At 26.9% G+C, this 18,458-nt stretch overlaps 2 protein-coding genes across 5 annotated transcripts in view; one reads left to right on the top strand and one right to left on the bottom strand.

Moving 5' to 3' along the window:
- The window catches only part of ssh (Protein phosphatase Slingshot), a 36,090-nt gene extending 24,701 nt beyond the window's left edge, over window positions 1–11,389 (bottom strand). The window contains exons 1-2 of one of the 4 annotated variants that reach the window (XM_035080405.1): window positions 11,183–11,389; window positions 7,258–7,313 (exon numbers count right to left, since the gene is read on the bottom strand). In XM_035080405.1, the coding sequence (XP_034936296.1) occupies window positions 7,258–7,313; window positions 11,183–11,239 (113 nt within the window). In that variant the 5' untranslated portion in view covers window positions 11,240–11,389. Of the gene's footprint in view, window positions 1–4,182; window positions 5,020–7,257; window positions 7,314–8,834; window positions 9,262–11,182 lie in introns of those variants that run through there. The other 3 variants (XM_035080404.1, XM_035080407.1, XM_035080406.1) reach the window with 3 other exon arrangements.
- Window positions 11,390–11,761: 372 nt separating this feature from the next.
- Window positions 11,762–15,947, top strand: LOC118065240 (pre-piRNA 3'-exonuclease trimmer-like). Its single transcript, XM_035080408.1, has 10 exons — window positions 11,762–11,973; window positions 12,262–12,496; window positions 12,630–13,242; window positions 13,318–13,431; window positions 13,538–13,634; window positions 13,747–13,846; window positions 14,170–14,256; window positions 14,631–14,719; window positions 15,109–15,207; window positions 15,716–15,947. The coding sequence occupies exons 1-10, from the start codon at window positions 11,822–11,824 to the stop codon at window positions 15,792–15,794; spliced, it is 1,665 nt and encodes a 554-aa protein (XP_034936299.1). The 5' UTR covers window positions 11,762–11,821; the 3' UTR covers window positions 15,795–15,947.
- Window positions 15,948–18,458: the final 2,511 nt, after the last annotated feature.

The following is an 18,458-nucleotide window of genomic DNA, read 5'->3' as shown; positions in this document are numbered from 1 at the left end:
CCTTGGTGTAGGTATTGTTTGAAAAAAAATAACGATGTCGATAACATGATAGAAATTACATAATAACTAATCAGTGGCAAAAATATTTCTTTTAGGAAATGGATAATCGAAATTCTGAAATAAAAGATTACTTGGCTAATTCGAGCACAAAAATTGTAATCTTTTTAAAAGATTTTCATTATCAATTAGGTGATAATGTAAAAACAAAAAATTCAAATTCTGTTTATCTCGAGTAAAAATGATCACTTTTTGTGTGAGGCCCAATAGAAGCTCCATTCGTGCCCAAATTATTTTTTAGGCCTACAACGCATCCAATTCAATTTTAAAAAATTTTTTGGGCCCGCAACGAAGCGAATTCAGGCCCAAAAATATTTTTGGGCGTGTTGTGGGCCTAGAAAATACTTTCGAGTTAAGATTAGGCTTTAATTGGGTCTGTATCGGGTTTTTTTTGGGCCTCTTTTAGGTCTATTTAGTTTTATTCGGGATTGATTAAACGGATATTTTTTTTTTGTATAATAAAAATTTTTTCTCAGTGTAGTAAAGATTAAAAAGCTAATACTTTTCAAATGATTAAAACTTACGTCGTATTTTAGTAGTCACATACAAACAAGATGAATAAATTATTTCGGGAATGACAATAAAGACAATCGATATCAAAGTGTATGTCCCCTTGCTACTTTAAAGCTGCTTTATTATGCATTCTCACGGATTAAATCGCAATCCTGACGTTTGAAGTTACTTTAGTCACTGTGAAGAATATTTATAAAGCTTTTCTCGATGTTGCATGTATGCTTTATGCATTTTTTCGCCTTGACGAACGATCGCTAATGTGATTGTGCAATCGACTGGACCCAATGCCCAGACAATCTTTCATAATCACCATCATGTCGGGGATAACCGGAATGAAAAAACAAAGAGAAAGACCAGCAGACAAGAGTATCGATCCTTCAACTACCCTTTCTGTTCAACCCTTTCTACTTTACGCTTTCCTACACCCTCTAAACGTTGTCGTGATCCGATAGATCTTCCTGTCAGAATTATCGAGAGTTATACCCCCTGAAGATTTACACTGAAGCACTTCAAATGCTGAGTTTTTTTTTCGCATTACGTTGCTTGATGTTTAAATTAGTTTTATATTGTAGAAAAAAGAAACGTTGGTTGGAAAAACGTGAGAAAGACTCAAGATTTATGATTAGATTATAGATAATTTCAATAATAATGGAATATATTAATTTTTTTTACTGATTTGATTACACAGTTAATCACCACAAAAAACAAGTTATTAATATTAAATACTACGATTGAATTTAATTAAAGAATGACTTGGGATATGTGAATGTTGTTAATAAGTAATCTAACTAATTAAAGACTTGAAAAAATTTTGAAACAAAAAATTTTTTGTGAAATAACTTACCTTGACATTCAGAGGGTTTTTTTTAGGTAACAAAAATAACCATGCCTCAGGGTAGGACTGGTTAAAAAAGACCTTAAATGTCAAAATGATTTTCAAAAAAGTCTTTACGTGTAAAATTCATTGGAATTGTTATAAAAAAATTTTAATCATGAATTTTGATGTAAACAAAAATGATGAAATTTCAATAGTAACAATAAATAATTAATAATAATAATAATTATTATTATTATTTAAAAATTTTTATATTTTTAAATTTCGTTTTTTTGAATACCTAAATTCATTTCATTATCAACATAATTTTTTTTTTCAATCTTGGGCTATACTGATATAAAAGATTATTGTTAAAAAGCAATTTTTCAACTGTTACAAAATATTGTTTAACATTTAAAAAGCCTCCTTTTCTATTACAAATTTCTTTTATCAGTGTAAAAAGGGTTTAATAATTATCAAATTTTTTCAAAAAAATAACCGAATTTGCAAAGCTGAAAATTTAAAGCAATTTTTCGGCTTAGACAGTCTCTAATAAATAATTTTCTCTTCTAGTGTCGGTGCACCATAAATTCCTTTAATTTTCATGTTGTGGCTTCCGTTTCCAAGCAACCACGGCTGATTATTTCTTCATAGTGCATGTTAGGTATAGCAACTAATAAGAGTCTAGACTCGGAAACAATATAATTTTCAACATCAGGTCTACAATATAATTTTAAATAATAAAAATATCTTCAAAAAACATAGACATTAAATATTTAATTAATAAAAATTGATGCTTAAATGAATAAAAGAAAAAAAAAAGAGTCATTTTCAAATGAGAGGCTTTAAATAATAGAAAGAAAATAGAGCTCAAGGTCTTAGCAACATCTCTCTAATCTTGATTTTTCTCCCTACATCTCTTTCTCGAGTGCCTGAACAAAGGAAACAAGGCTGCGACCTTCCCCTAATGTTGATCTGGTTCTCTATCCCCGTCAGTTGTATTGCAGTAGTGCTATAGACACGTGGCTGTGTTAAAAGGGCTCTAGAGAAAGCTAAAAAATGGGGTAAGAGGGTCTGGAGTTACAAAGAAAGATAAAAAAAAAATCGCAAAAATTGTTAGTTCTTTCAGTGGGTCTACTTCATTCCCTACTTTTTGTTGAATTTTTATTTCAAAAGATATTTTTAGAGCAAAGTTTAATGCAGAACCCATGTAATTTTGCAATAACCCTAGGACCATCAAAAGTAAACTTATGATCTTGTTGTTCTTTATATCATTTACCAAGTTAAAACAATGTATACAAAAAAGACAGTCGTAAATTTCAGAGATTCTCGAATGGATATGCTTTACTCTAGAGGTTTACCCAACCGTAGAAGGTCATAGCGAAAGTAGTTTATTATATTATATGATTTCAGAATCACCAATAATTCCATAATCATCATAACTTATGCCTTTGTTTTTTTTTTCTTTAATTTCATTTATGTATTCAAATCCTTATCTAAATTGTTTTCATATTATTCTTCCATTATATTATATTTCTCATTAATAATAAAATCTTAACGTTAATTAATATTACAATATAAGTATTATGCAATGAATTAAAATTTACTACATTGTTTACTAAACCTTTCTCAACTCATCAAATTCTCAGGAATACACACAGTATTTTTTTTCGTTAGAATTTATTCAAACCTGACCTTACTTCAAATGACTTCAATAACCTTGTTGAGATATTCAATATTAATTTTCTCTCAGTGAAGTTTGTGTAATCATATTTATCTATCATGACACAGGTCAACGATAAAAAAAACTTTTTTAATAACTTTAGCTAATTTCTGTATATGATGAGATACTTAATGTTTGAAAGACAATAAAACTAATGTTATTCTTTTCTAGGTTTTTTAATTTTAATAATTATTTTTGGTAATCAGTTTTTAACTCTACAATGCATCCAGTGACAAATATGATAATACCAATATTATTAAAAACAGTCTAGACCTTAAGTAGAATCATTTTTTTTCAGACTAAAAAAGAATCATGCATTATATGGGGGTTATTAATCAATACTTATTAGATACTCTTGTTTAATAATTAAATTAAAAAAAAAAAAATAAGAATATACATAAAATTCCATTGATGTCTTATGTTGTGTGTTTAGAGTTTGATATCCTATCTAAAATACAGTGCTAATTTTTCAAGGTATTTATTTGCAAATTATAACCGATAAAGTTATTATTTATAAACATAAACTAAATTGAATAGGATAATTTTTTTAGCATTAAAGATTAGTGATAACTTAGCCTTCTACTATGATAAATATATAATATAATTATTAATATCAATATATCTATATATACTTAATATTAAATATTTTAATATTTAGTATATATGTTAAAATATTAAATATAAATATTGAATATTTTCAATGCATCATATTGACTTAAAAAATTAACTTCATTATAAATTCAGTAAGTTAAATATTTGATAGACATTCTATAAAATATTTTAAATATCAAATACTAATAAAAATAAAATGTTTACTTGATATTCTGTATTTTTTTCTTTTATTATCAAATACCCTTAGTTTATTGAGTTGACATTTTTTCTGATATTATTGAAATAAAAATTTTAAAACGAGCTTTACATAAAACCAATTAATATAAACATAACATTTAAGCACTTTTATGTAATCCTATGGAATAACTTAACCAATCACGAATGTACTTTCCAGTTGATACGATGTAAAATTTCGCTTAATCAGCATGAAATAAAAAAAAAATATTCTGAATAAATAAATTACCTGACATATTGAATATATCCGTGTCTAGCATGTTCGAAGAGGAATCCAGGATTCCTCATGTCGATATTTTGGAAAACCATTTAAAAACGAGTTTTTATTGATGATGTACAGATCAAATCCTGTGGCATCTTCAGTTGCATCATTGATAGTCACTCTTTGACATTCTCAACACGCGTCATCGGTCAACATTACTTAAGATCTTTGTATGAGCATTAAAGCAAATAAAAAAATATATTAAAGCAGAATAAGAAGAAGAGAATGAGGAAGAGAATTCTCTTCTTCAGGACCACGTGTTCATTTCTCTTCAAGAGACAACATGGCGTCAAACATTTTTATTCCAATCATTAGCATATATTTATATCAATTAATTACTTAACAATATCATGATTTTATTCTAAAAGTTATTTCAATAATCATTGACTGATAAAATTGATACTAACAGCAATAAATCATGTAATTTTATTTGCTCTAATTCTTTTCTTTTTTTAAACCAGCACACCGATAATTTATATCTTATAATTAATTAACATCACTTTCACTGGAGTTAAACTACATTATTGACAACAATACTTTTCGTATTAATTTCTTCATTTTATTTAGTATATTAAATATTAGCTTTTTAGTTGAATCGATTAGAATTTAGTTAAGAATAAACATGATGCTCCAAACGCAACGACTGCTGCAAAGCAACTGAAGGGTCTGGGGAAAAGGCAAAAGAAGGAGAACCGGTGGTAGTAACCGATGTTCAGTAGAAGGGGAAGGTATAACCAGTCAGTCTGTATATCGAAATACATACATACATATATACACTTGTGCTTCTTTTATTTAACTTACAGTATTTTAAACCGATCGCCAGGTAGCTGATGGTAATGTAGCAAGATTTAATAGATTTTATTACTTTGCATTTTATGAGATGGTAAAAAACGGAGTAGAATACAACAATAAATTATTTAAGTATCAAGATTTTGAATAAAATTCGTCAATTAAATTTTTAGAATTTTTTTTTCAACTATAAAATAATTTTATTATCAAAATGCGAGTTAACTTTAAATCTTGGAAGCTTAAATTAGATTCAATCTCATTAACTTTATCCATAAATTAAAAAATTTTCATTACACAACTTGAGTTATTCAAGTAAACAAATTAATCACATTGAAATTTAAAAATTCAAAATAACTTTAATACTTTTTATTTTGTTTATCAGTTATTTATTTATTTATGAAGCTAAGGAATATTTTTTTTTTTGTAACTAATAATTATTTATTATTTGAATAAAAATCAATCAATGATAACGACTAATTGATTTCATTTGAAATAACATATAAATGAAAGTATAAAAAAGGACATGTGTACATGAGTCAGCGACAACGACAAAAAATATCTCTCAATTACCGCAAAAATATAATATTAATATACACGAGAACATATAAAAAATATTACATAAAAATGTATTAAACGACTCATACTAGAAAACTTTCTGTAAGTAATTAATTATCATTATATTTCATTAATATGATATCTTTAGTCGCGAAATTTCATCTGTTTTACATACTCTGAAATTAGTCGGATGCAGAGAATTATTTTTAATATGTACTGGATAAAAACTAGTACATCCAAATAATTACAATCTAGAATAGTAAATTTTCATAATAATTTCTTATTTATTGCTATAAAAACATAATTTTTTTTTATTTATAGCAAATTTTGCTAAAATTTGAGTTCGAATTTTTTCCATGTAGTAATGATAATGTTGATAATAATGAGCTGACCCGGTCATTGTTTTTACTATTAAGGTTATCAACCTCTGCTTGAAGCCATCAGTCATGAGATGGAACAAAATTGATGATGAAGAAAGGGAATGAGAAAGAAGAAAGCGAAGAAGTAAAAGAGAATGAGGAAGTCTTGATGGCAAAACAGACGGGATAAAGATAACGGTTTTACGAATTTCAGTTTGGATACAAATATCTCAAGTTCGGTCTGATCTAGAGTTCATTGGCTTCATCATTTTTTTTTTGTTTTATTTTTTTAAGCAAAGGTTACGTATTATTAGAATAAAATAAGTATTTGTACATGAAAATAAAAGACAAATTAAATCGTTAGAGAGAATAATAAAATATGCATAAATGTAAGAAAAAAAAATGTCTTACGGAATGAAGTAATTTAAAATATATAGAACTGACAGTAATAATGACAGTAATAAAGTAATTGTGCGTTACTTTCGCTTTTGAAGAGTTAAATGACTGTTGTAAATTCCTATGACTTCCAGTCTACTTTAAATCTTTTTAGATTGATTTTATTGCCCCGGGGACGCAACTATTGCACCGTGACGAGCGTCTACGCGTATCGAACTTAACAACAAGATATTGATATAAGTGAATCATTATTAAAAAATGATAATAAGAGAATGAGACATAAGTCGGAAAATATCAATGTTAAAAAAGAAAAAAAAACCAGTAATAAACTCTCATTTGAACTACATTAAGTCAATAATTTCACTAAAAAAAAGAAACAAAAGGTGATGTATATTTGAAGGATATTTGCAGAAAGCACTTTTACACATCTTTGATTTGATTGATTATCTTAAATAGCCGACAAATGACGGTAGTTTATTTGATTAGAAAACAGAAAAAAATATTTCACGCGCTATTTCATTAAAATGAATGTTAATGGACAGAATACTTTCTCCGCTAATTTTTGTTGTTTTTTCTATTAGAATCTCTACATTTATTCGTGTTCATAAAAGGAAAATTTTGTTAAACGGTAAATAAAAATGTTGGTAAAAAACGACAAATTAAATCATCAAAATGAAAGTTCTTGATAGTTTGATTAATCATTTAATTAATCAATAAATAAATTATTCCACTCATTAGCATGGAATCTTTGATTGTAAATTTACGGATCAACATTGAATTGAACATTAAAAAAAAAAATTTAAACGTTCGTTTTCACTTCATATCTAATTATTATGGATAAAAAAATTAGAATATATTCAAATTAATTATCTATAATTGTTAATCTTATAAACTGATATAAAATATAAAATAATAATATATAATAATATTTTAATTTTTTTACCTTTTGCAGCCACGATTGGAATCTTCTTCATCAGCTGGTGCTCCTGCTCCTGAGTCCTTAAAAATAAATAAATAAATAATTAAATAAAGATAAAGAAGAAAATTTATGAATGTAGACATGAGATGTTTCTTATATAGTATCTTGAAAAATTGTCAAATAAGATAATAAACTTATCGGTAAAAATAAACAGTAACTACATAAAAGAAAAATAGGTCAGAAGGTTGCGACAATCGAACAACAGGACTAAGAATACATCATTGGATTGAAGACAATTTCAAATTCATGACCTGAATCAATTACAACTACACGCAAATAGAATAGTAAAAAATCAGAACGGATACGATAGCTAAATTCATTCATTATCCATGAATTAATTGACTGTTTTCAACTATCCAAGAAGCTAAAGATACATAATTATAACATTATTGATGTAAATTTAAAAAAAAAAAATGTTGATATTTAGCTAAGCTAAATAAATAAAATCATTTCATAACTGGTTTCGTCAGTGAAGATATGTAATGTCTACAATTTGAAGATGAACTTTGACATTTAAATCGTTAAAAGTTAATTGATAAATTATTTAATATTTCAATAAAATTTCATATATCAAGTGATATAAAAATACTTGAATTCAATTGGATTCACTGAACAAAGGTCATCAAGTCATTACTTGATAATACATGTAACAAAATTTTTGTATTTTATTTTTTTTAACTGAGTTCATTGGTTAATTTTAGTTAAGCATACTCTAATAGACAATAATTATTAGTTGTTTATTATTTGAAATGTTAGCTTAAAATTATTGTAATTCATATACATTTTGATTGAATAAATACCTAATGAATTGAAAATTCAAATCTACGTCTCATAGTTTCGACAATAATTGTTATTGAAAAAAAAATCAATTAATTAATTAAAGTGTCTCTCTTTCAATTGATGCTAAATATTATATTATAACATATTATATATAATTATATTCTTCTGTGGAGATACTGAATATAACAATATCAGTTTTACATAAACAATTTTTGGAAATTTTAATTTTTAAAAGAGACATAATAAGTAAATTGAATTTTAAATTTACATTTTTGAAAAATTACTAAACTAATTTTTACTGAGACAAAAAATTTTTCAAGCTAATTTACCTCATTCTTATGTATTTTTAGATGTTGAAAAATATTCGATATTAATTTTTTTAGGTTATATTTTTCACTTACAAAAATATTAGATTATTAAAATTATTAAAAATAAAATGTTGATTTCTTTGTATTTCCTCTTAGCCTGTGTTATTAAGTAACTGTAAAATACAAAATCATTAAGTTTGAAAATAAAATGAAAGTAAAATATTATTTATAAAATTATATAATAACAATAAATGTTGATGGATCATTGAAATGCATCAGGATGTTGCCAAAAATCATCCACAAAATGGTGATTAGTGCAGATATTTGATTTAAAATTTTAATCACAAAGATTTGAAAACTTCAAATTACTCCAAATATTCTTCACTAGAATACAATATATTAATTTAAACTGTTTTTTATTAGACAGAGTAATGAAGACTTAGAAATTCTTACATTAGATTGTAAATTTTGACATTTCAATTGGATAGCACGTGAACGTCGAATTCTTCTGGGCTTCACGTGTTTATTATCATTTCCAGTCTCATAACACAATCGAATACTGGTCCAAGGTGAAGGAGGTTTTGGAGAATCTGGTGGTGGAAGAATATAAACCATTTTGTTGGTATTATTTTATAACCATACTAACTATTTTATTTTCAAAATTGGTAAGAACTAATGACAAAAACATTGCATTTTAACTATCATTGATCTTGAATTTTACGGTCACTTATCCCGATAACTTGATTAAAACGATCATTATAGAACAAGAATTTCTGGTTTTCCACGTATTATAACAAGATATTTATAAATTTTTCTATAAGACACTCACACTAAAGTAACCACAGGCTCAAGGGCAAGCATCTGATGCGATGGAACGCACGGTCTCAACTAAACTGCGAACACCCAAATTTCTCGCCTCTAGTACTCGCTCTCCATCGTCATCAAGAAGCCGAGCAGCAGAAAAGATACCAAGTGCCAAGTGAGAGGAAAGAGGAGAAGAAGCAGGAGAATAAGACAAAGCAACTTTACTACACTCGTGTGCGCACTTTAACATTACTCTAATGTTTTATGTGTACAAACGAGTCTCGAAATTGTCCTATGGACAAAACTTGAGACGTCGCCAGCAAACTGACGCTCTTACGTCATCAAAAAGAAAAAAACAATACGACCCTCTGCATCTTGAAAAATTAATAGAAATCATTTTTTTCAGTTTATAAATGAAATAGGTTTAATTTTTCATGCTTTTGTCTGGTTTTTCAAGTTCCACAGAGTCGAATCACCAGTGTAGAATGTCGTTGTTTTTCTGGAAAAGAAAAAATAGCAAAGCTGACAGTGAATTGATAGTCGCAACTTGTAGTAAATATTTAAGTCGTTGTTTAATGAAAAATAAGGTTGAAATTTAAGAGAAAATACTTTTTCCCACGATCGAAATAAAAGTATTGATAATGAAGTAAAATACTTTGTAATAACATGAAACAATGAACGAAATATTTAATCTCCAATTTATGAATTTACATGGACATAAGAAGTTGGTCAATACTATTCTAGGATTATTGATAAACCATAATTTTACAAATGAATGAATTTTTTATAATTTTTTAATCATGATTTATAATTAAACTAAGATATTCTACTTTAGATATAATATCTGATGACAGTAGATATTTATGAATTTTTAAAAATATTAATATAGTAAGAAAGTAACAAACTTTAAGTGGAATAAAGTAATTAATAAATATAGAAGAAAGATTCATCAGAAATTGGCATCGTTTCATACTATCCAGAGCCAAAAATCATTCAAAATATTTGTGAGACTTCTTTGTGTATTTCCATAGTTTTAGAATCTTTTAAATTAATATTAAGAATAAGAATAAATTATTGACTCATCTACCAAATTATCAGAAATATAAATATATATGTTTTTGTTCACAATTTTTTATAATCTTATGCAATTATATGTTTATCGAATCATATTGATAATTAATTTTGTAAGGAAACAATTGTATTTTAATTATAATTATCATGATTACTTAAATGAAAAATAAAAATTTTCATAATATTAAAGCTCAGTATTTATACTGACAAATGAAACGACTGTTCCAATATTAGAATCACTCTCCCTCTTTAAAATTCCCAGAACTCTCAGGAAATTCTGTTAGGAAATTGCACGACAAGACTCGTGAATATCAAAAAAAAACTTTCCCTAAATAATTTGATTTTAATGAAATTTTCATTAAATAGTTTTCCACAAACCAATTTAACAAACCACACAGTAAACATAATAATCATTGTATAGAACTGATGATTAAATGCAATTTGTTTTGGTATACTAAAGAAAACTCGATTGTTCACTGAAACAAAAATGTAAATAAATATCAAGAAATTTAGATATCTCAAGGGGGCGTCGCTTGTTGAACGTTTGGGTTGATGTTTAGGCACAAAAATTGATCCTGCTCCTTCCCGCGTCTTTAAATTTGCCGGCTTGTAAATCATAAGAATGTTGTTGCTATTCAATTCCTGAATGTTTCTCATTATCACCTCAATGAACGAATTACAGAGAAAAAATCGATAACTTAATGAAGAATCCTAAAAAGGAAAAACTTTTGTTTTAAATTGACACAACCTTCCAAACAATTTAGCTTCCTTTGTCAAAACACTCTATTTTTGACATTTTCTCGTGCCAAGTTTTTAGGTTAATTTTTATAAATGCATAATGATTGAAATAATATTTTGAAGGGTCAGAAAATTAAACAGCAAATGTCCATCAAAAATATTTGAAAATAAAATAAACTAATACTCACTGAACTCTGAGGCGAGCTAGAGACACTCGGCGATCGTTGCACTGTCACCAAGGCCATCACTTTATCCACTTTGACGGTAATCGCGGCGAATTTTAAGCGCGATTAATAATCGCACTAAAATAACAAACGTCAAGGAAACTGTGCCGCCGAATGAACGGAAAAAACTATCATATTTTATGCACGTCAAACAGCATCACGTTCATGACAGCCATCTTCAATGCAATTATTTGTGAAAAACTCCGTTAGAGTGCACTTTGAGCGCATGCGCAGCCATTTTGATTTATCAATTATTGATAAAAAAGAGATTTACTCTTTGTAAAAAATACTGTCTTATCAGAGAAGGTACAATGAAGCAACTTTACAGTTTTAACCAAAGAATACTAATATAATATAATATAATTAATAATATAATAAATATAATATAATATAATATAAGGAACAGAGAAGTACAGAAGCCCGTAAAGCTCACGTCAGAGAAGAGAGACTAGTATAAAAGCTCAATTGAAATAGACGGTAAAAACGTGATTAGAGACTCGTCAAAAAGACAGGAGATGGTGTTGCTATAAAAAGCAGCACTCAAGACTACGTCGAGGCGGGCTTCTGTACATAACCTCAATAAACAAAAGCTTTTGAACTGTGATGAAGTGTGATGAAAACACTATGTATGAAATTGATGCCAATAATTTTATTGACAAATATCCTTCAATTGAAAATTCATTAAAAAATGCAGCTTTAATTTCTCTTGATGCTGAATTTTCTGGCATTCAAAACGAAAATGCTCCCGGTGTCACGTAAGTAATAAATAACCACAAAAGCTATTCTACTTTGGAGCTATTGAACACGGCAAATTAGCCAAAATTTGCAAACACAATTTTTCGATACATAATAAATTTATATTTGAATACTTCGAGTGTTATTCGATACAAAATTCAATTACAAATCGAATGACACTCGAATTATCTAAATATAAGTCTATTATGTATCGAAAAATTGTGTTTGAAATATTCATCTCTTCATATAATAAGAATAATTGTATCAATGCAAATAATTAACTTGATTTTATGATTTTTATGTTTCAGACTTTTCGATTCGATGCCACTACGATATGATAAATTACGTAACCATATTAATTCCTTTATTATCATACAAATAGGACTGACAACATTAAAGTACTCAAGAGATGAAAATAAGTATTATAGTGAAACATATAGCTTTCATATCTTGCCAAAGCAACTTCCTTTTGATGATGGACAATTTTCCATTCAAATCAGTAGTTTAGAATTTCTTACTCGTCACAACTTTGACTTTAATAAGGTAATAATTCTAAAACTTGAATGTAATTTATTTTAACTAAAACTGCTTGCAATCATTAGTAACAAAATAAAAACCTATTTACCTTTTCTTTATTCAAATTTTATCAATGATTGCATCCATACTTTGATTTTAGTTGTGCTACAATGGGATCTCTTTTCTAGATGAAACAGGAGAATTGAAACTCAGAGAAAGTCTTAAAAATAATAATTATGCGAATAATTTTCGTATATTCAACAATTGCACCTATGAGGATGTATTCACTGATTCTATTGATAAAGTATTCAAATGGTTAAAAGAGTTTAAGTCGAATAATCAATCTGTACCTCAGTCGATTGAAATAGAGTGTGAGAGTTTTATTCATCAATGCTATCTCCAACGAGAGCTTAGAAATTCTTTTAAGGATATTTGGACTGAATCAAAAGAAAAATCCATTATAGTTATCAAAGTATCAAAAGACACTAGAGAAGCATTGGAAGAACAAGCACAAAAGCAGCATAACACTATTTTAGAAAATCAAATCATTGATTATTATTTAGGATTTACTAGAGTTTTTAAGTTATTATTAACATTAAAAAAACCTATTATAGGTCATAATTTGTTATTAGATCTATTGTTTATGTACAAACAATTTTATAAACCATTACCAAAGAATTATGAAGTATTCAAGAAAGATATCAATCGTATGTTTCCTACTATTTACGATACTAAATTTCTCAGTTATCGCTTGAAAAAATCTATACAAGCAGGTATGATAAATTATGAATTTTACAATAAAATTTCTTTTATTTAATTAAATAAACTAAAGGTTAATTATTTTGTAGGAGCATACAAAACTAACGTACTTAAGGAGTTATTCGAATATTTTATTCGTGAAGCAAGAACTCCATTGTTATTAAATTCACCTGTGATTGAAGTTACAGGAAAAACAAATAATAGTAATACAACTTGTTTATATGATTAAATTTTTCTTAAACTATAATTATCAGTTTTAACAGACAAAGCGAGATGTATTCAATACATTTAGTATTTGTTTTGTTTTAGATAATGAGAAATATCACGATGCTGGATGGGATTCATTTTGTGCAGCTTATTGTTTTATCAAAATAGCTTATGCACAAACATTGTATAATCGTAATAGGTGTGAAATCTATTCTATTCAATGCTAGTTAAAACAGCTAAATGTTTTATGATTTATAATTCTTTAAGTTAACGAAATAAAATAATAATTAATAATTTTGTTTCTTTTTTAGCATCCATGATATACCTGAATTGACAAATACGGAAATTTTATATGGAATAAAAGACTACAAGAATTGTATTAATATTATTCAAGCAGATCTATCGTATTTAGTAAGTCAACTTATTTATCAAAACCATTAAAATACTACGATATAATAAAAATTTTTATTTACTTGAAAATTTTGTTTACGAATAAATCGCACCAAGTTATAAACAAAATTCTTTATATTTTAGATCAAATGACAAACAAAATATTTATAACTTTACCATCATTTCTATTTGAATATTTTATGTAGTGTTATTCACATAGTTACATAATTAATAGATTGAGTATATTTACTCGAATACGATATAATAGAATATATTTATATATATTTAATGTATATATATATATATATTTTTTTGGTAATCATTCTTTTTAATTTTTGTTAAAGAAATTAGACGGTCCAGATCCTGATTCTACGCGACCACCTTGGATTAATATCTCTTCAGATAAATTAAGTTTAATCAATATAAAAGAGGTAATTTATTTTTTATGCTACACAGATGAAATAATTCAATCATTTTGATTCTTTCCAATTGTTTGATCATCAATATATTATATATTCTAAAATAAAATTTTAAATTTAGCTACAGACAAATTGCCGTTAATTATAGACACGTGTAATTTAAAGTCAATCATAATAATTTGATCTATTCAATTATTGCAGTATTGAGTCATAGTTGAGAGAATGATTGTTATGTGACTGAGTAAGATCAAATCTATTTAGAGTTGTATTAAAATATATTTCTATTCTCATTAGGAATTATTTTATTTTATTGTTTAATTGATTTAATGATATATCTTTAGTACAAATATATGATTTTAAAATATAGATTTTATTTTTTTTTCAAGATCTCTGAGACTCTTGCATCATTTGGAGCGATTACTATTCAACCACAATCGAAACGGAGTATATTAGTTGCAACTTCGAACTACAAAACGTAAGTTTGATCACATCTACATCATTCCCAAATAAAATCACTAGTACAATCATGATTACTGTCGGTTTTGGATGAAAAATCATCGTCTACTTGGCCCAATCTCAGGTAAGCGACGAGAAGTTAATAATATCCAAGGTTCATCCAAACGTAGTACGCATTAAGAGCGTAAGTACTTCTCCGTCAGCTGCCACCGCTCGACTCAATTTAGATACAAATTATCCCGGGAATTACTATCAGTAATTCATTTGTACAGTCTTTCTTTATTTGTAATTTTCAAGAGAATCCTTCTTTATATTTTTAATCGAATTATTAATGCATCAAATTAATTTTAAGAACAATTTTACTTTAGTCATTATGAATTTTTTTAATGAATTTATTAAATTTTCTAGAGCCAACCAAATATTGGAACACTTCCAGAAAAATAAGGACTATCGAGTAACTTTATATAATCCATTAAGACAGCCATTGATGACTAAATCGCTCATTTGGTATGAAATATTGATCATAAAGTTTTCTATTTTATTTTGAAAATGACAAAGGGCATCAGTTTAAGCTGAATATTATTTGATTATGTTAACGACAATATTTGTTTTGATCTATAAAAAATGAATTGATTTCATTTATTTGAAGAAGAATTATATAAAAACAATACAAAAACAATAATATTAAAAAATTATTTTATTTAATAACTAATAGTATCCTTCATTACTCAAATCAAAATAATTTAAATACATCTTCTGTTGGAATGAAAATCGCTTATATAAATCACATGAGAGTAATGACCCAGTTTTTGACTCATTACTATTAATTTATGTTGGAAGTAGAATCTTCTTGCATGATCATTTATTACCATCTTAAAATATTATTTTTTTTTTACAATTACTCAGTTATAAATTTTTTGTTAGTACAATAATGATTTCTCGTATGCCTTTTGTCATTTTAGGATATACTCTAATTTTTTACATCACTTAATGAACTTATTTATTTTTCAATAAGGGGAGGATTAATTGTATCTGGTGGCCTATTAACCTGGTTTATTCGTGATACTTTGATGAAGCCTTCTACTCAACTGTAACATTCATTTGTTACTATAACTTCTCATCGGCTTAAGCAGAGTTTTATTGTCAATATGATATTTATAATATCAACACAATGTTCATATTTTTTTACATAAATATTTGACTATAAATTTCTATCAATAATTTTGATAACAAAAATATTTGTTAATTTTTTGGATACCAAGAATAATTAATTATCGATTATAAAAATATTTGTATTAATCTTATATTAAAATTACATATTATCGTAATTGTGAAAATGTATTTATTTGATATTTGTTGTTTTAGGATCAGATTGAACTAAATTGTCTTCAAGCACATCAATCGAAAATTGAAGTAATTTTACATCATCATGATCTTATTCTTTTAGAAAAGTGTCTTATTGAAGATCCAAAAGAAGCCTCTCCGTTTTCCGATATTTCAAAAGTTTTCTCTGGCCGGTAGTCAAGGCCAAAATCCTCGAAATAAAACTAGCAATTTGTGTAGGCGTGAAGCTTGACTCTGTCATGTCAGTTTTCCCCTAGATACTGCTGTTAGTCAAAGCGACAGGTGGGCTTTCCTCTATTGCCTTATCTTTGGACTTTTTACTACTATTCATTTTGGCAGTTTCTTCATCACTGTCAGAATTGCAAAAAAATATTCTTGTAATTATTTTAAAATTCTTTTGAATTTTTTTTTTGTAGGTTTCTAAATCTTCTCTAAAGTATTAAACGTATCTTCTTGTGAACTCTCAAAATACCTTCTACCTATCTATTACTCCCAGATAAGTAGCCTCGAGCTTTCTATATTATACTGGCAGCTAGCACCACGGTGATATGAAAATACCTCGGGTTTTGGTCTGAAATGTTTCGAAATTGCTGACGAGATTGTCGTCGATTTTGTCCCTGTGATTCGTTGGCTCAATCCGACTAAAACTTGTCTATCCTTGCACGCGCATACACCTGTCGTATGTCCTTTGATCATTTTAAGAGGAGAGAATAAAAATAGATATATTAATTAATGTAGCTAGCTAATATTAAAGATATTTTTTTTCGTTATTTTTCTCTAGAGGGCAACGTAAAAAATTCAAGTCATTTTTCTGATACACTTGAATAATGATAAGTAATATGTTATGGGTAGAATAATTTTGCTCAATAATCATTTAGAATATTTGATGGCTAAAAATGTAACGGGTTATTTTAGATACAACTATTACAATCAGTTTTTCTTGAAACTTTTTTTGTTAAAAATATAACATGATATTATGTCAATTTAATATATTTATGCATTGAATTGATACACCTTGTCTTGTTGCTTCATTCCAACAGATTTAAGATGTTAAACCATCATAAAAATACAGAATATTTCGTAACACTTTAGGAAGAACAAAATACTGTAATTTCCCATCAGTTCAACATGTTTTTTGTTGTGATAAGTTAATTAAAAATTTAAAAATTAAATATTCTGTCATTTACTATATATTAAAAATTAAATAAAAGAATTTAGAAAATTTGCGCCTATCTTTCTAATGCAATTCCATTCAAATGTTAAATTGAAATATTCTTTATACATGATTCATTCATAAAAAATATTTGCAAGATGATTCAATTTCGTAATACCTATAAAAAAAATTTATTCTTCATAACACTATTTTTTTATGCTGAATTATCTGTATCTACTGTATTTTTATAATTTAGATTTCTTTTCCCATTAAAAAAATTTTAAATAATTATTAAAATACAATATACAATTTTACAAGCCAAACTAATTAACAGATTGTATTGATGATGGAATGAATTATATACTAGAGTATTCAAAAGCCAATCGTCAAAAGATAGCTTAAAAATTTTTTAAAAATATAAAAATAAATAAAACTAATGTACTAGAGTACCTCATTAAATTTCAGAAACTTTTTTATTTTAAAAAGCTATCTGAATATATATTTTCCTTCAAAGTTTACCCAACACTTACGTAGGTGAACTGATCTTTTTTGCGTATTTTTTCACACTTTCTTACTATAAACACTTGGCCTGACTTTTCAATGACGTTTTAAAGATCAAGTAAAAGTATTTACAACTCACGAGGAAAACATGAATAATTGTTTTACTTAAATTTGTGAAGACTCAAAGCTGGGTGACATTTAAAAAATTGTTACATATTATCATCGTTTTTTATATCCATCATGAGAACGAGTTTCAATATGATTGTCATGATTTTTGTGATGTTCGTAGAAGTAAAAAAAACGTTGAGGACTATTTTCAGTTCATAAGCTGAAAGATAGAAAATAGCCTAGCCTAGCCCCTGGCCTAGAGCGTAGGCTTCACAGACCATTATGACGACGAGTACTCAACGATCGTTCTACTCTCCCGGTGATGACGTAGTTGGCTTTTAAAAAACTTCTGTCTCGTGATCTCGTGTATGTCTACTGCGAACAAGGTAATGTTTAACGCCTCAAGTTCATTAAACTTGTCTAAACAAATTAAAATGTATTTATATCATTTATTTTTTTTTATCATCTCCTCTTCACCAATAATAAACTCCAATAGATGATTGGCATTGAAATAAAATTAATAAAACAAATCTATTTCACTTATTGTAGGTAGAGAACTATTTATTAACTTTGATCATGTTCAATAAAATCACAGGAAAGTATCTTCTGATGGACATGATGACTTCTTTTCTTAGTAATTAAGCACAAATAG

The sequence above is a fragment of the Chelonus insularis genome, unplaced genomic scaffold (genome assembly GCF_013357705.1).
Source record: "Chelonus insularis isolate UGA/USDA-ARS -01 unplaced genomic scaffold, ASM1335770v1 contig_279_pilon, whole genome shotgun sequence".
Lineage (NCBI taxonomy): Eukaryota > Metazoa > Arthropoda > Insecta > Hymenoptera > Braconidae > Chelonus > Chelonus insularis.
The sequence above is the reverse complement of the archived record's forward strand: the minus strand, read 5'-3'. Positions and strand labels throughout refer to the sequence as shown.